General features: G+C 39.5%; 2 protein-coding genes across 2 annotated transcripts; one reads left to right on the top strand and one right to left on the bottom strand.

Moving 5' to 3' along the window:
* Positions 1-284: 284 nt before the first annotated feature.
* On the bottom strand, positions 285-9,386 carry LOC115741588 (kelch domain-containing protein 4). The gene is made up of 20 exons (XM_048281064.1): positions 9,097-9,386; positions 8,576-8,662; positions 8,392-8,460; positions 8,172-8,304; positions 8,036-8,082; positions 7,826-7,912; positions 7,621-7,682; positions 6,863-6,905; positions 6,664-6,744; positions 4,951-5,067; positions 4,121-4,226; positions 3,527-3,590; positions 3,327-3,369; positions 2,916-3,173; positions 2,674-2,835; positions 2,381-2,530; positions 1,789-1,941; positions 1,543-1,629; positions 1,026-1,094; positions 285-935 (listed from the first exon to the last, which is right to left on the bottom strand). The coding sequence occupies exons 1-20, from the start codon at positions 9,226-9,228 to the stop codon at positions 828-830; spliced, it is 2,058 nt and encodes a 685-aa protein (XP_048137021.1). The 5' UTR covers positions 9,229-9,386; the 3' UTR covers positions 285-827.
* A 2,980-nt stretch (positions 9,387-12,366) lies between these two features.
* LOC115731675 (protein SIEVE ELEMENT OCCLUSION B-like) lies at positions 12,367-13,635 on the top strand. The gene is made up of 2 exons (XM_048281065.1): positions 12,367-12,807; positions 12,929-13,635. Exons 1-2 carry the CDS (start codon positions 12,598-12,600, stop codon positions 13,262-13,264), a joined length of 546 nt encoding a protein of 181 aa, XP_048137022.1. The 5' UTR covers positions 12,367-12,597; the 3' UTR covers positions 13,265-13,635.
* The last annotated feature ends 13,644 nt before the right edge of the window (positions 13,636-27,279 follow it).

The following is a 27,279-nucleotide window of genomic DNA, read 5'->3' as shown; positions in this document are numbered from 1 at the left end:
TTACGACAAGCTGCATGAAATTGCCGCGATACAACTTTTAAATCGACCGGGTTCACTGAAATTTTTCTAGGTGTGTGGAGCACGAAAGGGCAGTCCATGCTTTGGCCAATCAATCCATCCATTCAATAAGACAGCAGCGAAAGATTTGCCTTTAAATTTCAAGATTATAATGCTCCCATTACTTCACGGATATTTCAGAACTGGGTTCGTTGGGTATCCACGGTCTACTCATAATCATTGCTGAATGTTAAGACGAGTTAGAATAAAGAGCTTGTCTCTCCGTCTTGAGTAATATTTCCCTACGTATTAGATAGCAGCAAGGTAACAACAGCCATTCTACTTCTGCAGAATCATCAAACTCATACCCATTTCATAAATTACACATTGATTTCCTCAGTTGTCGTAATCGCCGATTGCGTAAAGCAGTACATGTAGTGCGTGGCCTGCAAGACTCAAGTCCCCCATGGACACTTGCAAACATGACACCGAAAGTACCTGAAATTCCACCCAAACGAAATTAAAAGCATGAGTAGAGGACTAATGCTCTAGAAATTATACATTTTCAATTTAACGTACAAGAACACCAGCACTCAGATATCTCCAGATCTCCACACTTGCCACTACATATAGCTTCATCCCACAGTCCAACGTGCAGATCTGGGCACTGACGACCGTAATTTTGGTGCCCCATTTCTAGATTCCCATTTTTCTTCAGCAAAAAACATTTGTTCCTTCAAACCCCGAATCATGGGGTTTGTGCACGCAGCAATTAACCAAGTGAATATTTGAATTCACCAGAATCTGGGCATGTCGTGAAAGTGGAGTTGCTATTTTATGAGCAAACTTGTACTCTTCTTCTTTGTCCCTCTCTTTCTTGAACTAGTTTCAGGGCCTTCTGCCTCTTCAGCCTTTTGTTCGGCCTCCAGTATGGCCAGCTGCAGGGCAAGAAAGTTGTAAGTCCTTGCGCAAGTTCAAGGAGGGAAGGAACACATACCTATCTAACTAGAGAATGTAAGAGAAATTACTTCATCTAGAATCGGTTTAAGCTCCCTGTAACGAATGACGGCAAGATCAAACCCATCCTTTCTGAGCTCCTGCAATTCAAATAGGAGAATAGCGTACATGTTCTTATTTATTTGGAGAGACCCAGAGACTGCATGAATTAATGCTTGCACCAGCAAAATAAATTTGAACACACTGCAAGCACTGAAAGTTACATTTCCCATGTCTGGATATCAACCATAACATATCATCTTCTAAATTAACTTTCACTGCCTCTATAGAAGCTGACATTTTTAATTTTCTGTCCAGACTAACAGAGATTCAGCGCAAACTGTTCCATTCACTTTCTGTAGTGCAAAGTGGGTGGGGAGAGAGGAGGCGGAATGGGGAAGTTACTAGAACTGGTGCGTTCAGGAACTGAGTGGTCAGAATTTTGTTTTTCTGCTGAACCAGTTTGCCTACAATGCTTTAAGTGAGACGATATCTGCTTCATCTGCCGCTGCCATTACTTTTTCAAGATGAGAAGACAAAAGAACAAACCTTTCCAGTATGTTGAGTATGCTCATAAGCTGCCATTTGCCAATACATATTTGTACGTTTATAGAAATCCTTCAGGGACTCTCCAGGCTTCACAATACAACATGAAAACAATTAGTTAAATAGTTGGATAAACCAACGTATTCATTAAAAAGGAAAGACAAGAAAAGCAAGTCTAACACATTCAGTCCATGCTTTTAAGATGCCAATTTTACCTTCAGAGATGAAGTGTTAAAAATAGGAACCTACCACAGGTGTTCTTTGAGAATCTGAAAGCCCAAGGTTGGCTCTGATCTGCTCTATCCTAATTCGCTTCTCCTTCCTACGAAGATTTTTTCCTTCACCCTTTATCATTGCAACAGCATCTCCCACATGAGATGAGGCAGAAGCATCTTTTCTAGCCTTCCCACAGGAACAAAAGAAAAACAGGCATGAGAACAAAAGGAAATCTGCTAGAGTGCCTATTCAGAAATAATTGAGACAAAACAAAAGGCAATAGTTAGAATCTACCCTTTCCCTGCATATTCTGGACATCCATTAAAGCTAATTAGCAACCCAGCTTATAGTATTTATCGTTATTAGCCACAACTACCACTCACCACCATGTATCTTTATAACCATTAGTTTAATGTGTTTAGACACTCTGAATGCTTTGACCAAACACATATCTAATTAGCAGATTGTATTGATTTGACCTTCACGCTCATTACAACAAAGAACGGAGCATCCCTGATTCTCAAAAAGTAATTGACATTCTCTTTTAGTGAGTATCAGATTTGAAGTTAAATTGATGTAAATGGGAAAGAAGCATATTGATGCCAAAAGAGGAAAGTAGAGTCACCTCTGAAGCATCATCTTCATCACTACCATCATCCTCATTCTCGCTACTGACATCGCCATTATTTTCATCCTCACTGTCCTCTCCATCTTCATCTTCATCCTCATCCTCATTTTCATCCTCTGAGGCTTCTATCCATTCTGATTCAGATGCCTAAATTGGAAAAGTGAAAGTAGCATTATAGAAAACAGCATTAAAACACACCTTAATTTTCTAGGAATATTCTGCTCCATTACTTTTCTGGAAAAGGATGTCAACATTAGCTAATAAGCGAGTTTTATGTTTGAAATACAAACCGGTATAATGCACTTCCATTCGTCAAGCTTGCTGAGATTGAGGCAGTACAAATCATCAAGAGTAACTTCTTGATCCTTAACCTCCATCATCCCTCCATAAACATATAGAGTATCTTTCCCAACCACCATGCAAGAATTTATGCGTCCACAAGGCTTGACTATCTAAACAAGTTCCAGATGTCAATAAAAATAGTTACAGAAACTGTGAAAGTGGGACAATCCTGCAGTAAAAAATTACAGACCTCTGGCAAAGGAGAATGATGGACACCACTAGCAGCACGTGCCTGCAGGTTTCGGGCTGAGCTTGCATTTATCCCATTATCACCGATAACCAATTCTTTATCCAGGCAAAGTGATACCTCATCCATGTAGCTTTCCATATCAACCGCTTCATCTGAGTATTCCTTATTATCATCCTTTTCTTTTGCTTCAAATTCTGCAGTCTGGTTTTTATCATCGACATCCTCGTTGTGGGGTTTTCTATCAGAACTAAGTTTTAACTGCTACCAAATATGTAAGTGTCAACTTTTACTGTACCAAAAGATGTGAAGTAATACAGCAGGCGAATAAAAAATATTCCATAAGAAACTCTCAAACCAATTGCGAGATAATAAATTTCAGAACCCGAACAAATGCTTTTACAGAGGTTATACCTTTTCCTTTGTTGACTTCTCCTTCCGTAGCTCTAATGGGTACCTGTAAGTCAGACATATAATGCAATCATATTCTCATCTTTCTCTTTGCCTAAAATAGCTGAAAACTTTAATTATTGACCACAAAAGAACTTCGGCGACATTTGTGCCGAAAAAGCATATGTCATCTGAAAAACAAGAAAAGAAAAATGTAAGATTACCAACGATGGTTGTCTAATTGAAAACCATAGAGTTCGTTCAAGAACAAGCTCATCATAACATCACCTGCATGCGCATAAATACAAATAACAAGAGTCAACATCAATCAGAATAGTTAATGCAATATGGTCCTCTTACTAGTTTTGTCTAATGTTGTCCTCAAACCTACTGCTTCGGCCGTTCATGGTATCATCAGTACATATTCAGTTAAAAATTGCCATATTCTACAGAAAATGTTAGTGGCCCACTGTAGTCCCAAATGGACGCTTCATTATACAGACGTTATCACCCCTTAACAGCTAAGATAACAGGGATTGATTGGGAAAAATCTCTAGGTTGAAGACCACACATTAGAAAAATAGTAGGAGGTCCACATTGGAAAAACATTACAGATTGAGGAAGCATCCCCATGCTTATACCATACGTATTCGATTAATATATTCATTTATAGTAATGAAAAGTCAAATACTAGAAACCGACAGTACAAAAAAGGAGACATGAGAAACTAAAAGTCAAACTTCCAAGTTACTTAGTTAACAATAGTCTGGAGGATAATCGTAGGAAAGAACACAGAATGACATGCAAAAGTATCTGACCTTTAACCTCCATATCAACCACGCCACCAAATAGTAAAGCCCTCCTCTTATGAACACACATGGAAAATCCTGCACGTGGGCCAGGAGGCATTCCAATTTTCTTTACCTGTTAAAAGCAAAAGGTGAGATCATGAGAGAGAGAGAGAGAGAGAGAGAGAGAGAGAGAGAGAGAGAGAGAGAGAGAGAGAGAGAGAGATGCTCTTTGTAGGAATCAATAAATAAGGCACTGGTGCCTTGCTTTCTAGAGGTAATAGAAAACCGGAGAGGCAAGAAATAAAAGATGCCTGACTAAATGTTGGTTTGTGATAAGAATAGTGAGAAAACTGGAAAACATAAAATATATGAATATGTCATAATTCACAAGTAAAAAAGACAAACCATGCTATTCCCTCATTAAATGAAATGCAGGGACCAAATATGAAGAAAAAGTCATCTTAGGGGAACGTTTTAAAACTTTTATTTATTGGCACACTAAATGCCAAGCATACGTGATTTCCCAAAGACTGCAGCAACCATGTCTAATATAAGACATAAGATACTGGGAAGTATTTTTAAATACTTAAAACGTTCGCACAAGATGACAATCAAATTAGCAGGTCCAAACTCTGACAGCCATAATACATGTAAATATTACAAGTACTGCAGATAATTCTAAGTTCCAAGTTCACTGCGTCCTTTGCTACCACAAAACTCTTCAAGTCGTCTGTGAAGTAATTAAGGGAAAAACAAATGCCCTTCTTTTTTCATTGACGCATAAGTAACATCACAGAGCACAAAATTTTCATTGTGTTTTTCAGGTAATTCCAAAGCACAAGTTAAAAGGATAGGACCTTATTCCATTCCCAAGTCCTTGGATCAAGGGACCACATATCTGCATGAACAATTCCTTTTTCAGAGATGTTCTTGTCAGTTGAAACTTCCTTTGAGTAGCCACCATACAGAAAGATCTGCAATGTGAGGATTTCATTGAATAAGACATGACAGTGGTAACACTCAAAAGCAGTCATTGTGGACTACTAATGAAAAAATTCAAAACACTGAATCACAGACAGCTCAGCAAAACTTTGCAAACCCTATAATACTATAAGTGGGAGTTATCAAATGCAGGTCATGCAAACTAGAACATTCGCGAGCCGTATCAGTCAAGCTCTGACTAACATGGTTTGGCCGCGCATGGTAGTATAAAAAAACCCAGAAAGACAACTCGACTTTGTGGAAAAATGGGTAAAAGTTATTGTTCATCGAAAGGGAAAGTGCCCAAAGTCGACAGATAAACAAATCAAGATTTGCTTATTAAGAATGCTTAATCCCACGTAAGAAAACTTAACAAAAGCTGATGTATTTGGTGCTGTCGTTAGGAATAATCTCTTGTCAAATGTCCATATCAAATGCCATGTGGACCATTTATGTTCCTTAATTAGCTTCAGAAAAGGAACGGATAAGACTTGGAGATAAGATCACATGCTCGGCATCAGCAAAGAGAGGACGTATGTCACAGATGCAATCTTGGAATTATTACCCATCATTATAATTCCATAATCTCCAATTCACAATGTTAACATCTGAATTGATAAGTTATCCTCCTAGCCATACCAAGTTTCTTGGCATGTAGTCATCCTGACATTTTCCTGTAATGTGGATTTATATCGAAAGGGAAAAAGACCGATGTACCTACAGGTAAAACTACATCACTCTGTTATTTTACTGTCTGTTCTGCCATTTCATTTTTTCTGCCAAAAGATGCAAAACAAGATGCATGGTACTTACTCATCCATTTCCTTGTCTCTGCATCTTGATTTATTCGTTACTTACCAATGAGATGCTTAGTTTACTTCTATTGTTGTAGTCAAACCCCCCCTAAAGAGGCTCGTTTCAAACTGGATAAGTACTCATCCTCTTCAGGCACTTCTTTTGATTTCTGCTTGTTAAATCATTCCTATAAATTTCTTCACAAACTTTAGTGACTCCAAACGTTTTTATTTTTAAGAAGATGAAAATTTATTTAGGAAAACTGTTCACGTCCATTGGGAATATAAAAGAAACAAAGAAAAGAGACTATCAAGACAAAACTGATTCGACAAATAAGATAGAAAATGAAGTCCATAAAGGTTTGAAGTCAACTAATTGACTTTGGGAAGACCCACTTAGACTGACTAATCTTCCACTAGGGAGTTGTAGCAAAGACTTCATCCTTTCAGGCAATTCTAGAAACAAGAAAAGCTAGTATATACAATGTCGACAATAAAGATGTCAGCCAGAAACTAAGTTTTGAACCCTTCTCATCCTTAAAATTGACTATCACGCCCTTTTATTGTCAGCAATAAACACAAAAGCACCTATGTCAAAAGACCATAGCAATTAATCAATGGAAATTGTTCAATGAACTTCCCCAAACTAGCATGCAATGGGTAGAGTTTGGAATTAACATTTGCACCTTAAGTGCCAGCTTAAAAACACCTATTCAATACAACTATTTTGTCAAGCAGTGACAATAAGTTAATAATAGTTGTCTATTACCTCCTCGAAGCATTGAAAATACTCACCTCATCCTGGTGAACAAAAAATTGAAATCCGCTCCGCGCACTTGGCCACATTGATCCAGGCCTTGGCTTTATTTCTTGCCACTGCAACAAAGCAGACAATGAGCTTTTCATAGAAAGTAAATCAAATTGAAAAGGGACTGAACAGATTAGCCCAACCAAAAAAATATTAGCCCAACCAATAAAAGCCCAAGGGGTTCACCTTGTACTGATCCAGATCAAAAACAAATAAATCATTATAATACCTGCAAAAATGGAGAAGAAATGGAAGTAAGAGGCTTTGCAAACCTTCAAATTGAAGAAGCAAGTCTGAAATGCTGATTAGAAGTCCATAGGATACTGAAAAGGGAAATAATGCTTGGATTCTCCCTGATTTAATAATCTTTCCAGGCCACGATAAAAAGAAAAAGATTAAACAATCAAATTGTTTATATTAACATAAAGTGTGAGGCCAAATGAAAAGTGTATGCCATTCCATCTGCTTTATTAAACTGCAACTTCAACAACGGTTAAATCGTAGCTTTTGTGCAGGAGCAACAACATGATCAGTACAAACCTATTTGCCAGAAAAATTAATCCTCATATCTTATTAACTTCTCATGTTCTTTATAATAAACAACAACTTCTTCATTCAAAGGCAATCTCGATAAATGAGGCAGGCTTCTAAATTTCATACGGCTAATTCTCATTTAGAAAAAAGCCACAGTTTAGAAGGAGAATCCATTCATACAACATCAAGACACAAAGACAACCAACGTCCTATAAGGAGAAGGCAAAGAGCTCTTATTTTGTTAAAAAGGACAACTAGTGTGACATCTCCTCACAGAGGAAACAGTACAACTGAAGGATAAGAAAGCATCCTATCAAACCAAGCATACAGAAAATTATTTCTCATATCTTTATCAGATCAAAAGAGTTATAGGACCTCTAAAGTTATTGACTAAGAAACGGTCAACAAACCTCACTTCTCTGAGAGTGTCGTAGAAGCCACCAAAAACAATGATTTTGTGTTTATACAAAACCTGTAAAAAAAAAAACGATCGATAGCAAAGCAGACATGCATGAGGCAACAGGATGTGAGTGTATGTATGTATATATATATATATATACACACACACATATATATGAAGGACCAAGACAACTATAAGGTCAGTGATGAGATTACCATTCTATGACCGGAACGTGGGCCAGGACAACCTTTCAGATTAAGTTGTTCCCACTGATTTGTTTTAAGGTCCAACATCCAGAAGTCCTAAAAAGAAAGTTCAACCATAGATCAACCTTTTTCACAAAACCCTCACATATTGTCTTGGTTACAATATGCAGAAGATAAACGGTGATGGTTTTGGCGTGAACTAAGCTGCATGTGTTTTACCTTGTAGTGGTGGAAGCGTTCTTGATTTGGGGATGTAAATTCACCACCTAACAACAAGTTGCCAAAGTCATTTGAGGAATACAATGGACATTGCACCAGCAAGTAAACACCGGTGGAGGAAGACTAACAAGCTCACCAAATATATACAGATAATTTTTCCAAGCAACTGACTGATGAGCACTGCGAGGAGGCGGACTATTGGGACTGGAGATCAACTTCCATGCCTGCTTCTCCACATCATACCGGTAAAGATCTCCGTAGACATAAGTCTGTGCCAAAGGAACCAGGTTGACCAAAAATGATCAGAGCCCGCAGTATAAACATAAGTACTCCCTCTACCAGTTTCAACGCCTCACCTTGTTGCCATTGTAAAACTCACCACCATATAGAATTAGCTCTGTGTCTTTCAAAGGATTCAAAGTCATCTACAGTAGTTAACGGGACCATTAGAAAAACTAATCGATCACATAATCCAGGCAAGCCCCCATAAAGGGAGTGAACAAAATGGTGTGCAGTGAGAGCTCATAAAGAGGGCATTACCGTACAATTTGATCGCGGAGAAGGTGCAGGTACATTTTCCTCAATGTGAACCTCCTTCTTCTTCGCTTCCTCTTTTTGTATACTTAGCTGGTCAGTGGGGGTGCAGATAAGTCAATTCGAACTCAAGGAAGGAGAAAGCAGCCATATCTCACTTTAAATCAAGAAAAGATAGCCCCAATACAGACAGGAAGAAATTCAATTGCAGTTTCTAGCTCAAACGAATAGATGTTTCGATCAAGTCTGTGCTAACCCACAGAGGTTCATCGATCAATTATCATCGTAATCTATTGGGAAGAGTTGAAATTCTCAGTCTGCTCTTGACAAACAACAAAGACTCAGTTTTGCCGCTCATTTTTCTTTTTCTGAGAAACAGAGGATACCACAGTACCATCGGTACTGTTCAATTCCAAGTTTCAGACGAAAAAAACAAGGCTCTACGATGAAATGCTCATGCAAGTTTTCTTTGTAGAAACATGCAATGAAACGCAATACAGTTGAGAGAGAAAGCGGAAGCATCGCACAAGGATAGCATCGATGTCGTCTTCAGGGGAGATCTTCTTGTCCTCTTTGCGAGCTCTCTTCTCCTCTGCTTTTGCAGTTCTCCTCTCCGTTTTCTCTTTGCCTTTTCCTGGCTTCTTCGTCTTCTTCCCCATTCTCTCTCTCTCTCTCTCTCTCTCTTCAGTTCACCGTTTCATCGGCCGGACGGGCGGCACCGCATTAGAATATCGACGACTGGACCGGAGGAAGGAGGCGAGGTTTTGCTGCCACGGAACGACGTCGTTCCCATTTCCTCATGTGTCGTTCTCTCAAGGGAAATTTCACTTTGGTCCCTGTGGTTTTGGGGAAAGTTCACTTTTTGACCCACGTATTTTATTGTGTCCCGATTATAACCCTCATGCTGTCATTCGGCGATCATTTGAATTTCTCTACGCAGGACTTGTCAAGCTCCCAATATCTACTCATTCCTACATGTTCTCTTCTGCTGCATCCGTTCTTCCTGTATATGCTCAAGGGACCCCCTTCAATATTGCTCCATCGTTAGGGCAAAAACCCGACCCTCAAATTTAGAGTACTTGGAGCCGCCTCTATAGGGCGGTGTCATTAAACGGGCCGATTAGCTTTAGCCACCCGAAAAAACAAAGCCCACGACCTAGGTTGCCACTACCCGCTTAGTGCCACATTTTCAAAACCCTAGTTTGATCGCACGAAAAAAAAAAAAAAAAAAAAGAAAATGGAGAAGGAGATCGTAGAGTGAGGAGTGTGATGTCGACGACAGGTAGCCGCAGCAGAAGCCAACAGCCACCCGACCTCCGCTCCACTAGTGAATTCCCCTCTCCATCACACCATGTAAGCAAATCTCCATCTTTCTCCCGCTCCCCCCGTCCGTCTTCGTTTCGTTTTTCTTTTTGTCGTTTAAGCTCTTCAATTCGACCTCACCCTCCTCGCTTCTTTTCTCCGTAATGCCTCGGTAAACAAGTAACCAGAATGACCATTTCTTCCGTGGGATGTTTTCCTTCGTGGGTTGGTCCGGTTCGGTTTTCGTGGGATTTCACGGAGGAGATCCGATCTCAATTGAGGTCCTCATGATGGCCCTCGAGAATAAAGGTGCGATCCGATGTCTTCCCTTGTTCCTTTGTTCGTCTTTGCGGCGGAGTTGTTTCCGATTTCGCGGTGTGATTTTGTTGTTCTTGGGATTGTGCCAAACCCGTGATGGGGTGATGCCGATGGTGCATTTGGGATTTGATTGATCTCGGGTGTCGTGGTTTTGGGATTCTCGAATTCTTATGCGGTTCGGGTGGCGAAGCTTTGCGTGCATTTTTCGTCCAAGCTAATCCTCATGGTTAAAATTTAAGTGGCCTTGTTTCATGCATGTTCCAAAAACTCAAAATCAGCCAATTTCCTCAATTAGACCCTTTTAGCGACCAAGTTCAACTGCATCTTCGAGGGTTCCAATCCTTGTATTATTAATGGATGAGGTAATTTCTATGTTGCATAATCTGCACAAGTGTTGCCTCCGATAAAGTGAAGTGTTTGTGCATCTTCTTCTTATAACAACAAGGATTCTACAAAGATATAGTCAGTGGCGATTTCACTAGTGATATGAATCAACCATTTGCATTAAACAAAGCAACTCGCTTGTTTAACAATGATTGATATAGTTGCAATCCTTTTCATGTAGTAGTTTAACAGCATTGTTTCACCGGGTTGTTTGTGACTTGAGAGCTTTTAGTAATTAATGTTGAATGTTTAATTTGTTAGATGTCCAAACCGAAACCAAGTACCATGACAAAAAGAGGAGATCTACCGTGGGGAACATTTCAAACAATTCTTGATAAAGATAAACCAATGTTTATATTGTGGGGCTAATATACGTTTGCTAGTGGTCAAGGCACCACAATGCATCGCATTTATCAAGGTGTAAGGAATACCCTTATGCAAATGTCGATAAAAGGCAAAGAAGTGGCTTGGGTCGATTTGGTGGGGTTGGTAGTTCATCCGGACCTTGGAAATTTACCAAGATGTTAGTCGAATGGACCGGCAACCATGTTTATCATTGGTGAGTGCTTTTAAGTTCGTAGAAAACGAAGGATTTCGCTATTTGTGAATAGACTCAAAACTTTGTAATCCCTACGAGGAACACATTAAGGCATGACCGTTACAAGTTGTACTTGGAAGAAAAAGTAAATTGAAAAATATTTCTCCGAGACATCTCCAAGAGTCTCTCCAATACATGGACGTCATGTCAAAATTTGAGTTATATGTGTCCACTCGCGCATTTCATTGATGATGATTGGAAGTTGAACAAGAAAATATTAAATTTTGTCAAATCTCGTCATTCCGCAAGATTATAGGAAAAGCGATTGATAAAGGCTTAATTGATTGGGGGATTCAAAATATATTTTCTGTTATCGTGGACAATGCGAGCTCCAATGACTTAGGGATTCAACATTTAAAAGACAAACTTAGCTCTTGGAACTCTCTAGTGTTGAGAGGTGAGTTACTCCACGTGAGGTGTTGGCCCATATACTAGCTTGATTGTGAGAGATGGGTTGAAAGACATACGATTCCATCATTAGAATACGATCACATGCTATGTGAGGTATTCTCCTGGGAGATTGAGACGATTTAAGGAGTGTATTGAGCTTCAGAATATTGAGTCCAAGAGTCTTGTATGTTTGGATGTGGAGATTCGTTGGAACTCAACATATATGATGTTAGAAGCAACTCTAAAGTTCCAAACGGCTTTTAGCTCATTGGCATTTCGAGATCGCAAATTTGCTCAAGAGCTTTCCAAGGCGAAATAGTTGCCTACTAGTGATGATTGGGAGTATGCCCGTAACTTTCTTCCTTTCCTAAAGTTGTTCTATGATACAACTTTAAAAGTTTCGAGTTCTTCTTATGTCACTAGTAACGATATGGGGAAGAGTGTATATGGGATCCATGGAATCATTGACAAGTATTGTCATGATGAGGACATGAGTTTGCAAGAAATGGCTAAGAGAATGAAGATTAACTTCGATAAGTATTTTGGCAATGTGAACAATATCAATCTTATCTTATTCATTGCTTGCATACTTGACCCGCGGCATAAGTGGGGATATGTGAAGTGGATGATTAATGATGTATATGAAAGTAAGGAACCGACCCGACCGGACCCGACCCGAAGATCCGGAAAGCATGTAACTCGGGTATCGGGCCGGGTCGGGTCGGGCCAAGGCCGGCTCCGTTAATTTCGGGTCAACCCGGGCCGGGTCAAGACCCGACTCGACCCGGTCCATTGACACACCTAGTTAGCCTTGACGTGCACGGCTTTGGCTTTTGTCTTCGCCCCACCTCGCAAGCCAAGCAAGGTATTTGTTCACCGTCGCTTTGTTCTTCTCAACCTCCACGGAAACCCCGGCTTGCCTAATGATAAATGCACTCGAATCGCTTCCCATATCACCTATTAATATGAACTCAATAAGCTGAGTCGAATGTTTGATGTGTTCTGGAGGTTGAGCTCGCGACTCTAGCATTGGAGGATGCAGATGAGAAAATGCATCTTGAAGCTCATCGCACCCTGGTGCACCTGCTCGATAAGATTCGTTCCGGCAACATATGAGACAAGGGATCTCGAGGCTTATCGGACACTGGTACGCCTGTTTGACATGGACAACATGATCATTCTCAAGCATTTAATCTATGCCAAGGACGACATACAGCCGCTGGTGGCCGGTTCCACAAAATCAAGGGTTTGGTCCTACTTTCTTCTACTTCTTCCTTCCCATTATTAGATTCATTGGCCTCGATCGAGTCGATATCTGTCAAGAGAAATATGACAGCAGCAGTTCTCCCTCATTTCACAACAAACAGGCCAGCCTTGAAGTGCTGAGAAAGAAGACAGTATTGCTACTGATATCAGATCTTGACATCGCCATTGAGAACATCGAACTTCTCAACCACATGTACAAAGAGTCTCGTCCGAGGCCGGAGTACCAGTTCGAAATAGTGTGGCTTCTGATTGTGGATGTCGATCCAAAGTCGGCTGCTTGGGATATGACCCACCAGCAGAAATTCGAGGAGCTGCAGAGCATCATGTTATGGTACACTGTCCACCACCCTTCGATCCTTGTTCCGGCAGTGATCAAGTACATAAGAGAGGTGTGGCGTTTCTCGAAGAGGTTCATCATAGTAGCTCTTGATCTATAGGGGAAGTTGGCTAGCCCCAATGCCCTCCACATGATCTGGATATGGGGAAGTTTTGCATACCCTTTCACTATGGAGCGAGAGGAATCGCTATGGAAGGAGGAGAGTTGGAGACTCGAGCTGATCATTGATGGCTTAGACGACGGGACAATAGTGGAATGGGTACAAACTTCATCCCTAACGATCCTTTTTTTCCCGCAAAGTTAATTCTTAGATATGCATTTTCAAGAACACACTCAAAAGAGGCTTTGGTAAACAAACTTTGATGAAGAGAAAATATTCCAAGATGAACCATGGACCAGGCTCTATTTTCCTAGCAAAAAGTAAAGCAGAAGGGGAAGCAAGATAGGAGTGAGGCATTCGATTTTATAACATATAGCCATGAAGATCCGATTTCATAGCCTAATACTAGAGGTGTCCATGTGGGTCTGTGACCCGCTTTTATTCATTTGGGTTATACATGGGCTCAATCAATTTTAAAAAAGAGTCAAATATGAGGTTATGCTTATAAAGCCTATTAAAATATGGATTTTAATGGGTTTTAACCCAATTCATTTTTGGCCCGTGGCCTGCAGCTCCCAAACAACACTTGTAAATGGGCCTCAAGTATATTAGTTTATATTTCTTATTTTTTTATTTTACTTTCATGAAAATGTTTTAACAATATTATTTTTGTTAATAAATTATAAGAAATAAATATTTCATAATTTGATTAAATATATAAATATTTAAGTAACACGGGTCAAGTCGATTAACGGTTAGATCGGATATGAATCGTTAGATTTGTGCTGTATGAAAATGGATCAAAACGGATAAAATGGATCAATAAGGGTTGGATCATATTCGACCTAACCCAACCCTTGTTTGACGTCTCTACCTAATATTACTGCCAAAGACTTACCACTGCTAGGGACAACTTTTTCCGTTGAGAAAAAATCAAATTTCCGAGTGTAAAGTAGCCCGACATTATTCTTGGTGAAAATAAGCAGCACCATGTTATCATGTAGACACGTCCCGCATGTTGGCACAAAGTGCCATGGTCTAGCGAGGTTGAGCCTCACCCACCTCGCTCAACCATGGTGGGGCTCCACCTAGCTATTGTTGCCTCGCCCGGAGATGGCGAGGTTGGCCCCCACTATGGCGGGGCAAGGCTCGGCCTCTCCGGCCGCGCCTCTAACAAGTCGCGAGACTATGGCGACCGGCCGGAGGGGAGGTAGGGAGGAGAGGGGCAGAAAAAAAGAAAAAAAAAAAAAACATAAAAAATTATAAAAATTATAAAAATAAAAAAAATATTAAAATATTTGATCGCCGACCCGCCAGCATCTACGTCGATACCGGCCGGCTAAAATTTGCTGGATGGATTGAAATGACATAATTGCAAAAGGTTTAAGACTGAATCGATAAAAAAACAAAGAAAAAAAATTAGGACTGAATTGACACAATGATAATAAATTTAATATTTTTTTTGGTAATTTCTGCCGTTAGAAAGAGCAATTTCAAGGAGCGCGTGCAGAGAATGGCGGCGGATCACCTCAAAGAGGCTGAGTTATTGCTGGAACAACCCCACATTCTTCTAGTTCTTCCGGGCGAGACTCGCAAGCATGCTCCAATAAAAGTTGCACCATGGGATGGCCGCCGAAAATGGCCTAGTAATGCACAAGATCACGATGATACTCAACTATGACAGGAGTGATCGAGGATGGGCTATTTTCTCCAAGGGTGCGGGGCAAGTGATGGTGAGAACCAAGGGCAAAAATGTCTAGGAGAGCATAAAGCATAGAGGAGTTCGACAAGTGGAAGGACGCTGCAAATCAGAAGGGTTTCATTGATGCGCTAGACGACCATCTAAGACAGAAGGAGCTCGAGATTCCGCACCATTGCAGCCACCCGATCCATCCCGGGATCAATGAGGGAGATCCCAGAAAGGTTCGTGTGATGGAGAAGTTCATCATGTACCACTACTGCATCGTATAAGCAGAAGCTCAATTATGGTTACTTGGACGTGAAGGTATCTTGTGATGTACCATCTTGAGGTTATGCAAGATTTTGTTGTGGATGTTGTATCTAGATGTGGCTGGCTCCTTGAAACCGCTGGTTTTGGTTTAGGAACCGGCGCTTTGGTTCCTACAAAAGGTGGAACCGGAGGTTTTGGGCCGGTTCCGGGCCCAGTTTTGATTCCGTTTTTTAAATTTGATTTTTAAAATAATAAATAATAAAATAAACATAATAAATTATAAATTACAATCAAATTATACATTGTAATAAAATTTGGGGAAAAAAGAGAAAGAGTAGGAATGTACTTGAACTTAATGAATTATTATTAAGCGTCTACATATCTTCTTGGGGATAGAAGAATCAAAGTCCATATAGTTCTTTTACCTTTAATAACCCCAATTTACTTTATCGTCAATCGTCGCTACCCGTTGTGATATCCGTGTTGGTGGTATCTCTACAATCATCACTAAAAAATTCGTGTTCTTGATCTAGCTCTTGATGTTGAAATCTAGCCTTCATCCCATCGTCGACACAAGCTCGAGCTTTCACGGACTCCGGACTTAATTTTGAACGGCAAGAGTCCAAAACTAGTCCTCCAGCTAAATGTTTGTTCAACCGCAACCGTTGAAGAAGGGGTTGCTAATATCTAGCGAATGATGAGGGCAAGAGTTGGGTAATCGATTGAGCGACTTTTCCACCACTCCCAGATTTGGAAATCAGACGTGTGTTCGGCATCACGAAATTCAAATTGAGTGATTGAATATTTTTCTAATTTAGAAATACTACCTATTGCCCCTTTTTATTTTTTTTTTGTCTACTCTTGAGCATATTGTACCCTCTACTAAGTGAACCACCAGCTTCACTTCGTGAGGCGATAGATTGTAAAGATCCACAATTCCTTAAACCATATCTACTACAAAATTCTCCATATAATACTACTATAGATTCTTTAATCTCTCCTTGTATATTTGAATATTTATTGCATCTTTCAAATGTAAACAATAATAATAATAATAATAATAATATACATTCAGATAATCTAGTAAACCATCTAATTTAATTCGTGGATAAAAAATAATACTAACTAAATAGATAAGAGGAATTTTGAAATAATAATGCAACCATTTTTCTCACATTACTAAAATAGTTCGAGCTAATTCAATATCTTTTCCATATTCATTAAAAACACCACCAATATTAACACATTATATTAAAAATAAATGTGTAGTAGGATAATAAATACCAGATAAAGTATTAGTAACATCATTACAAATTTTCAAAAATTCTAAATTTTTTTTGTAAACGTCCCAATGTTGCGGAAGTAAAGTAATTTCGAGAATATTTTGTGAAATAAACGTATATAATAAATCTTTGTAATCAAAAGTTTGACGAAACAACTCGTAGGTAGAATTCCAACGAGTTTGAATATCTTTTGAAAACCTTTATACCCTTCTCCCATGTTGTTTATAAAATTTTTCCCATGCTTTCGTAAAATGGGCACAATTTCATAAAAATTTAATTGCACCCTTTTATTGGGGCGAGAGAAGTCTTAAGAGTTCATAAACCATCTTGTACACGTAAATTTAAAACATAGCAAGTACATCTAATGTGAAAAAATTATCCGTCAAAAGAGGGTTTACAAATATTTTCTAAATCGGGAATGGAAGCGGTATTTGCGGTAGCATTATCAAAATCAATTAAAAATACTTTTTTTATCAAATTATATTCTTCTAAAACTTGCCTAATTATTTTATAAATATTATGAGCCGAATGTTTTTAATTAAAAATTCGAAATGCAATAAGTCTTTTGAATGGTCTAGTCGTCACCTATCCAATGGCATGTAACACCCATATAAGAATGAATTTACCAATGATCACTCCAAATATCCCTACCTAAATACACACGTCTATTGAATTCCGTAAAAAATTTGCCAAATTTTTTTTATATTTTTTTTATAAAGATGCAAAAGTTTGCTTTTAAGAGTAGTTTTTTTGGAATAGTTGATGCTTGCGGAACCAATGCAGTATTTATCAAATATTTCAAATTAAAATTTTCACCAATAATAAACCGAGCATGATCAAGGGCAACATATTCAGCTAATATTTGTTTATAAAGTGCATCAGTGTAACATAATAAAGGCTGAGTATTAGGATTAGCATACTAGAAAATTTGTTGTTGCTTAGTGTCGATCCCCACTTGCATTAGATGTTTTTTCATCAAATATCGACGGAACGTTCCGTAGCCGTCTCCTTTGGTAAATTTGTATGTTTGCGAACAATATTTACAATTTATATTATACTTACTTTCGCTTTCATCACATATCTTGTCGAAGTGCAGTCACAAGTCGGATGTACTCTCTCGGCCCTTTCGTTCCTCCTCATTTGTCGTTGACATTTCTTCGACACTAGTGGGAAGATGAATACTTTCTTGTGTTGGGACGTGCTCGTTCGGAATGGGAACAACGTTGATATTATTATCGCCGTCTTCCCAATATGTATACTCACGAGGATTATATCCAGGAGTAGGATATTCGGAATCTCCCATCGCCATCTCGGCCTTTCCAGTATTTCCGCTTCCACTTGCCATTTTTGAGAGAATTGATTAGAAATTCGATTGAAAGAAGTGAGGCGGGATTGATAGAATTTGAGAGAATTATTGAGAGGATTTGTGAGAAAAATAAAAGGGGGAGGATATGTATTTATAGAAAATGGGAGAGTTATTTAACTTTAAAAAAAATTTGGGGGGGTTAAATTTGGCCGTTGCAATTTGCAACAAATCCGAAGTGCCACCGAGGGGAAACGGCTCTTTTCCTCCCTTTTATTTAATTTTTTTACAGGTCGGAATTGGTGGTTCCGGGCCGATTCCAACAATTGTGAAATTGGAACCGGCCCTTGAAGGCCGGTTCGGGTTCCGAGTCGGAACCGTGGGCCCGGCCAATGGGCGGGTTCTGGGCCGGTTAACGGGCCGGTTTTGGGCCCCCGATTCCGAATGGCCATGTCTAGTTGTATCTAATAATAACACCTAGAGGGAGGGTGAATGGGTGCTTCTGAGCAAATGTGAAACTTAATGTGAAATTAAACAATTTCAAGTCCAATTAAAATGAAAATAGTAAAACAACATACATGTGGTCTAACAAAATATTAACAGTTCGGAGATAGAGAGATTGTACGCCGAGTTTATAGTGATTCGGCTTGTTAGGCTTACGTCTACTCTCCCACGATGACAACCAATTAGCTGGATTCCACTAGAATGGATCAATGAGGTTACAAGAGATGATACTCTCAATCGCTCTTACAACACCTCACGGAAAACTTAAGAATTCTCTTAGTAAGTAGATGAATCCGAACAATTCGGGCACTTTTGAAAGTATCTGCTCATAACCTCTCTCCGTTGGTCACCATGGCTCTTTTTTTATACTCCTTTGCTTCCAAACTAGCCGTTGGACGGACTTCCAAAGGATCCCTCTTCAATCATTGATTGAACGTCATCAATCGTTATTAAACAAGACTATATCGTCAGAAAATATGGTAGCTGTTGAAGTAGAGTCCGAACACTTCAGATTCGGTCGCCCATACAACTAAATCGTTAGTTACCAAAAGTAGAGTTAATTCAAAGAAACCATAAAACTTATTTTTGGAAGGTAATATCCAATTGTAGATACTCCTCTAATTTGATCGAAGAAATATCTTGTAAATCAAATATTGCAAACTTCCATAAAGATACCGCCATCATCAAAAACCTACCAAAAGTGGGTCTTCAGAATCTATTTGAAAAGAAGTCGTAGAATCCGAATGTTATCCGTAAGCAGCCTTTATAAGTAGAGACCATCTGCATCCGAACGGACTTTAGAACAATGACATTAAGCCTTAATAAAGTTCTTCCGACATGTCATGTAAAGCTTCATACGAAAGCAAATTTCAGGGGCTATCACATCCACCATCCGAACTACTTCAGAAGCAAAATATATGACTACTTCTACTTGAGCAAAAATGTCAGAGTTGGATCAATATAAACTTCAGTTCACTTGTTCATTCTACAACAAAATATTATAAACGTTATACAGATTCTATCTAAACAAAGATAGTTTTGTCAGAATCAAAATATTCAAAGGGAAGGTTTTCTCAATAGTGGAAGATGGCGACACAGGTTGCGGCGTCCAATGGGGTGTCATAACACTTGAACAAACCATGTGCCGTGCATGGGAAGTATATTGTTACAAGAAAAGTTACTTATATGTTTCTTCAAATGTCCTATAACATACTCATTCATATCTCCTAACCTCATTAACGATATTCTCTTCGGACTTTCTTCACCTAAAGTTGGTCTTTTCTTGGAAACAAAAGGATAGCATGAGCACAATGTTTGCCAATAACATGCTTTTAAAGTTTCAAATGTGATTAAAAAAAAAAAAAGGCAATGGAGAAAATGTGAAAAAGAAAAGCGAAAGGGAAGAACGCAACTTGTTCCAACTGTGGATATCATTCCAAACTTAGCTGCTTGGGGTATGACCCATCAGCAGAAATTCTATGAGTTGCGGAGCAACATGTTATCATACGCTATCCACCGCCCTTCGATCCTTGATCCAACAATGATTAAGGACATACGAGAGGTGTGGTATTTCTCGAAGAGGATCATCATAGTAGCTCTGGATCCACATAGGAAGTTGGCGAGCCATAATGTCATCCACATGATCCGGATATGGGGTAGCTTGGCCTTCCGGAGTGAGAGGAAGTGCTATGGAAGGAGGAGAGTTGGAGACCTAAGCCGATCATTGATGGTTGGGGGCAAATAGCAAAACTTCTGCTTGACAAATCAACTCTCGTCAAGAAGTAGATTTTTCTAAGTAATTTTTTTTATTCCTTTTGAAGCAAAAAAATGCTCCGGAAGTAATAAAATGAAGTTGCGTAATCAAACAGATTTATGCCGTAGAAGTGTTGTCAAGTGTGATGACAAGACTATAATGGAATGGGTACAAATTTTATCCCCAACTTTCCTTTTTGTTCTCAAGTTATTTTTAGATACGCATCTTCAAAAACACACTTAAAAGAGTCTTTGGTAAACAAACCATGATGAAGGAAAAATATTCCAAGATGAACCATGGACCAGGCTTTGTTTTCCTTGCAAAAAGTAAAGCAAAAGAGGAGCGGGACATTTGATTACGTAACATGTCCTAAGGCGGGCGGAGGGACTTAGCACCTTCATAGTATAAAGTAATCCCAAATTATTCTTGGTAAATATATGTTGTACAATGTCCCAATGCGGACATGCATCGCATGTTAACCCAATGTGCATAGAGTTTTCGTATGGGTAATCAATATTCCCTACTTGTGATCGGGTGACACAAGGATCATACATTTGCCTATTTGGAGGTGAGGACTTGGAATGGATCAAGAAGTTCAGAGCCACAACCAAAGAAGCCACTAAGATTGTCCGTATCACGTTGGGAATGGTATATGTGGGAAAGAGCAATTTCAAGGAACGAGTGCAGAGTGTTAGAACATATAGACCTATAGGCTTTTCTTCTTTCCCTTTCGTCTTTTTCGTCTTTTCCTTTTGTCCCACATAGGAAAAGTACTAAACTCTTCACCTTTTGTAAACCTATATAAAGGCTTCTCTTATACATTGTTACACACCATTATTAAAGAACAAATACCATTCTCTATTAATCTTTCTTTCTTATCATGGTATTAGAGCCAAGTTCATTGTCTTGAAAGTACGCTATGCAGTTACCATAAATTAGATCTTCCGCATCATAAAATAAGACAATGAGCTCATTATTTTTGAAAGTATGCTTTGTGATTGCCCTAAATTAGATCTTCCGCATCAGAAATTTAAGACAATGAGTTGTGGTCTAGATTGCCGGTCTTAGGGCTATTAAGCCGCCATTCTTGGTTGCCCTCGTCAAGCTTGCGTGTATTTGTGCCTCTAGTTCGTGCTTCCTGCATTTGGATCCATCCGACGACCTACGCACCTCGACTTGCAATTCGAGCTTCTCCGATCATCATGGGCGATTCTAGTAACAACAGATCGACATCAAGCTCGATGGCTCCAATTATTAACTTTGGAAACCATCGGCCATTGTTGCAATTGTTTATCGCGATTTATTTGAGCATGTTGAGGGTTTTCATCTTTGTCCCGTTGCTCTCACGAATGCCGACCCGTCCAAACCATCTCTTGAGGTGGTTCAATAGAGTGTCACCGAAATTTAGGAGTGGACAGTTCTTGATCGGAAGGTGTGGGTTACTCTCTTTAGTTCCATTGATCATGCTCTTCACCCGTAATTTTCTCAAATTGTGGGTGCAAAGCGTTTGTGGGATCAACTTGCCAAGATGTTCACTCGGACGAGGATATTCGGGTCTATCAATTGGAGTAAGAGATTTATTGTACTACCCAGGGGTCTCGCTCCATTTGAGACTTCTATAATTACATGCAATCCCTCTAGAGTCGGTTGGATATTCTTGCTAATGTTCTCTGCCCAACATGTTTGGGTTGTACTAAGTGCCCGTCTACTCGCCTTCAAACTCAAGATTTGCACCGTTTGCATACTTTCCTTATAAAGGTTAGCTCTCCCTATGAAGGTATTCGCGACCAGCTTCTCCATCGCTCTCCTAGATCGTTTCTCCTTAACACTATCAAGGGACTACAGTCCGAGGAAACTCATCCGGGTCCGCTTTCCTCTTAGGCAGTTCCTAATTCCACTGTTGTTTTGGCTGCTCCACCACATGTTCCGCTTGTTGGTGGCTCTCGCTAGCCTCCATGTACTTATTGCCACCGTCCCGGTCATGATGAGTTACACTATTGGCAAAAGAAGAAGGATGCTTCGCGCCCTCCTATGCCACCACGTCCTATTCAGCACTCTACCTCGTCTTTAGTAGCCAAGCCTGTTGCTCTGGCTTATTCCTCTAAGGATGACCATGTTGCTGCTCTTGAGGCCTAGCTTGCTCGGTTGAGTCTTTCTCTACTCGATTCTTTTCCCGGCTCCGGCACTCCAGCAACTATTTCGTCTGCTGGCAAGATTGTTACGGCTATTCCCTCTTTAGGTGACACTTTTGCTACCTATATACTTGACTCAAGAGCTGCTAGACATATGTCTGCTTTCGCTGCTTGTCTCACTCAGCTCCGTGAGTTCAAGCATCCAACGTATTTCTTTACAACTGATGGTTTTCCTCTCTTGGCTACCGGGCAGGGTACTCTCATCGTCTCTCGGGATTTCAGTGTCCTCGACTTGTTACATGTTCTTTCCTTGGCTCCTAACTTATTTTCTGTTGGACAGCTTATTGATGCTAGATGTACTGTGAGCTTTACCGACGGTTCGTGCTTTGTGTAGGATCGTTTGAGTGGCCGGATGATTGGCAAGGGTAGTAGACGATACGGACTCTATATTATGCAACATCTCCATCTTCTGTTTTTTCTATTTTCATGTTCCTATGTTAGCTACCCTCGATCTTGCTCAATGACATTAGCATCTCGAGCACATTCCTTCTTCTTGTTTCACCATCTTTCATCAACAAGGCGCTCTCGGTCTTGTTTCTTCTAGTAGTCTTCCTCTTTATTCTATCCGTCCTTTGGCAAAGCAATCTGCTAAGCCTTTTCCTATCAGCAACTTTAGATCTAGTGCTATTTTCAATCTTATTCATTGTGATGTATGGGGCCCCACCTCGCTCTCTTGCAAGAGTGGTTTCAAATATTATATCTCTTTTATTGATGATTATTCTCGTTATACAAGGGTCTATTTTATACATTAGTGCAGTGATTTTTTTTTTCCATTCATTGGTCTTTTACTACCATGGTTTCCACCCAACTTAACATGAAAATCAAAGTTTTCCGGTTTGACTTAGGAGGAGAATATACCTCGGGTGTTTTCCGTTCTCTCTTGGCCACCGATGGCATGCTTCCTCAACTATCCTATCCTAGGGTTCCAAATCAGAATGGGGTTACCGAGCACAAACCGTTATATTTTGGAGACCACTCGCGCTCTCTTACTTGCCACTTCTGTTCCTACCGAATTCCGGTTTGAGGCCCTTCGCACAACCGTTGATCTCATTAATCGCCTACCCGTGTCCGTTCTTTACTAGGACACCCCTTTTCGATGTCTTCATTCTCGATCTCCCACCTATACTCATTTCCAAGTTTTTGGGTGCACTTGTTTTGTCATTGTTCCACCCACTAAATGTATGAAGCTCACCCCTCGCTCTATTCCTTGTGCGTTCTTAGGTTACAAGACCGAGCATAACGGTTATTGTTGCTATGACCCAAATGCACGGCATATTCGTATCTCTCACAATGTTACATTTCATAAGCATGTCCCTTTTTTCCCTACAAATGCCACACCTCTTATGCCATGTCCTATTCCATTTATGGACTTCCCCGCTAATCCTTTTCCCGATCCTCCCCCCATTTCCACTCTTGATCCAGTCATCTCTACACCTTCATCATCTTCGCTCGTTCCCATTTCTACCCGGATCTAGATATATCCCCACCTTCCCCACTCACACTCTCTCTCTCTTCTCACTCTCTTGCACGCGGATACTCCTCATGCTCTGGCCGAGCATCCGTTGAGCTCGGGCGAGCTCCGTCGATGCCGCACCGTATCGATTGACCACGAAGGACGCTGAGCTTCCCTCTTGATTCTTCGATAGCAAAGTCGCCGAGTTGTTGTTTCATCCACAAAATTTCTGCATAGCAGCTTCCAAGTGTGACGTATTCTGCTTTTGTAGTTGATAGAGCCACCATACTCTGTTTTTTAGATAATCAAGAGACTAACATAATACCCATTAGTTGGCAAGTCCCTAAGGTGCTTTTTCTATCAACACGACAACCAGCAAATTCAACTTCGTAATATCCAATAAGAATAAAATTTGAACCTTTGGGATACCATAATCCAAGTGTAGGATATGTGCTAACATATTTTATAATTCTCTTAATAGCTTTAAGATGTGACTCTCTAGGATTAGATTGAAAATGGGCACATATGCAAACACTAAAAGGAATATCATGTCTAGAGGTAGTAAGACAAAGTAGTGATCCTATCATACGTCCGTAGAGTTTTTGATCAACCTGTTTACCATTCTCGTCCTCATTAAGCCTTGAGGAGTGAAACATTGCTATCTGTGTCTTCTTGCAACTAAGTCCAAACTTTTTGACTAGTTCCTTTGTATATTTTTCTTGATTTACAAATGTACCATTCTTGTCTTACTTTACTTGAAGACCAAGGAAGAAATTTAATTCTCTCATCATACTCATTTCAAACTCATTTGTCAAATCTACAAGAAAACCTTGTATAAAGTTTCATTAGTAGACCCAAAAATTATATCATCAACATAGATTTGCAAAATAAGAATGTTTTTACCTTTCCTTTGAATAAAAAAAGTAGTGTCTACTTTACCTTTTTCGAAACCATTCTTACTAGGAGATGTACTTAGCCTTTCATACCACGCACGTGATGCTTGTTTTAACCCATACAAGGCTTTGTTCAGCTTGTAGACATGATCGGGCTTCTTTGGGTCTTCAAAACTAGGTAGTTATTCAACGTACACTTCCTCTTTGATATAGCCATTTAGGAAGGCACTCTTGACGTCCATCTAAAAAAGTTTAAAACCATATTAGCATGCATAAGCTAATAGTAGCCTAATGGCTTCTAACCTGGCCACCAATGCGTAGGTCTCGTTGTAGTCAATCCCTTCTTCCCGTGAGTAGCCTTTTGCAACTAATCTTGCTTTGTTCCTTGTGACTCTGCCTTTGCCATCAAGTTTGTTTCTAAAGACCCATTTTGCACCTATAATTGGACGATTTTTTGGCCTTTGTACTAATTTCCAAATTTGATTTACCTTGAATTGATATAGTTCTTGCATTACCTCTATCCAGCTCTCATTAGAGAGTGCCTCCGAAATATCCTTTAGTTCTATCTCAAAAATGAGAGCTAATTTGCCCATCATTTCCTTGAAGGATGAGCGAGTCTTGATTCCTTCTTTCACGTTTCCAAGAACAAGCTCTATAGGATAGCTGAATTTATGCTTCCAGTTGTGATCGAATCTATCTCTTTGATTGTCATTAGTAGTAATAGAGCCAAATGGATCTTTAGAAGAGTCAGGTTGAGTAGAGGCAATGACTTGTGTAGAGTCTGTGTGTTCTGCTTCTTCTAGGCTTAGTATCTTCGTTTGTAAAAGAATATCTTGGTACCTCTTTTTCTTGAATGTTGTAAAGAACACTGTTCTCATCAAACTTCACATTCATTGACTCTTCCACAGTGCGTGAATTTTGTTGAAAATCCTATATGCCTTGCTTGTAGTTGAGTATCCAAGAAGAATTGCTTCATCAGACTTCTCATTGAACTTGCTAGTTCGATCATTTGCATTCTTAAGCGCAAAGCATTTGCATCCAAAGACTTTAAAATATGAAATATTTGGTTTTCTACCTTTATAAAGTTCATGGGGTGTTTTGCCCAAGATTGGCTTTAGAAACACACAGTTTGTAAGATAACAAGCAATTGAAAATGCCTCTGCCCAAAGATATGAAGGAAATTTGCTCTCAATTAATAAAGTTCTCACTATTTCTTGTAGAGAACGATTTTCCCTTTCCACAACCCTATTTTGTTTAGGAGTATAGGGAGTAGAAAAATTGTTTTGTAAACCATTTTCAATGTAATAGTCTGAAAAATTTTGATTTTCAAATTCTCCTCCATGGTCTGTTTTAATGCAAGTGATGGTATAGTCATTTAAGATCATTAGCTTAGAAGTTTACATTTCATATAACAATCATTAGGCTCAGATATCAACTATTGTTTTGGCTAAGCCTAACACTTAGAGGGGGTGAATAGGTATTTTAATTTAACTTAGATAAATAATGCGGAATTAAAATAATTGAGTTTAATGGGAGCAAAGGTAATCAATAGAATCATGCCATACTTCTACTAAATAGTAAATATAAGCAAGTAGAGGGGAAAAGTATACTAAAAATGCCATAACTTATGTAAGACGTTCACTTAAGTGCCATAACTTTCAAAATGTTCATTTAAGTGCCATAATTTTCAAAAATCACTCACTTGAGTGCTACGTCGGAGCAAAATTGTTCACTTGAGTGCTACAAGAACTTTTTCGGCGTGCTACGCCAGCTTTCCGGCGTGCTACGTCGCCTTTCCAGCGTGCCACGTCGCCTTTCCGGCGTTCAAAGTAACTTTTCCAGCGTTCCACGTCGGTTTTCTAGTTGCCACGTCGCCTTTTTCGTCACGTCAGCTTTTTTGACCGCCACGTCAACATGGCACTCAAGTAAACGGTTTTTTAAAGTTATGGCTCTTAAGTGAACGTTTTGAAAGCTATGGCACTCAAGTGAACGCCGTACACAAGTTATGGCACTTCTAGTGTACTTTTCCCCAAGTAGAGAGTAGAAGACAATGCACAAAAGATTATAGTGGTTTGGTTTTTAATAAGCATACGTCTACTCTTCCACACTAACAGCCTACCGGCTAAATTCCACTAAGTAATTAAATGAGAAATTATAGAAAGATGTGATTGCTTGAACACAAGCACTTCCAACGTAAGTGAGCTATGACTCTATCAAGGTTATCTCATTCTACACACTTGACTGTGTATTACACCTCTCACAAGATTTCAAGTAAACACTCAAGTAAACAATTTTATTAAATGAAGCTCTCTTGGAATAAGGATTATAAATTCTTGATTTCTCTCACTGGTCTTCGAACTTGGTGCTCTTTATACTCCTTGTCTTCCATGCTTCCCGCTAGACAGAACCACTCGGAGGATCAATCTCCAAAAACTAGCCATTAGTTGATTGATAAAGATGATGAGCCGTTGAGGTGAGAACAAATCAGAATTTTGAGATGATTTGTTTGCCCATACAAACGAATCCTAAAATCCTTAAAATAAGCATCTAATAAAGATAAATGTGTATCGGGTGATTGCCAATCTATCAAAACTCCTTGAATGGAAAGTCTCAAGAATATCTTTGAGATTGATTAGTCAATCAATTTAACATAGGAACGCAATCCTAGCCGGATAATTGACCC

Source organism: Rhodamnia argentea, chromosome 6, assembly GCF_020921035.1.
Source record: "Rhodamnia argentea isolate NSW1041297 chromosome 6, ASM2092103v1, whole genome shotgun sequence".
NCBI classification, from domain to species: Eukaryota; Viridiplantae; Streptophyta; class Magnoliopsida; order Myrtales; family Myrtaceae; genus Rhodamnia; species Rhodamnia argentea.
This window is presented reverse-complemented; position numbering and strand designations above follow the sequence as displayed.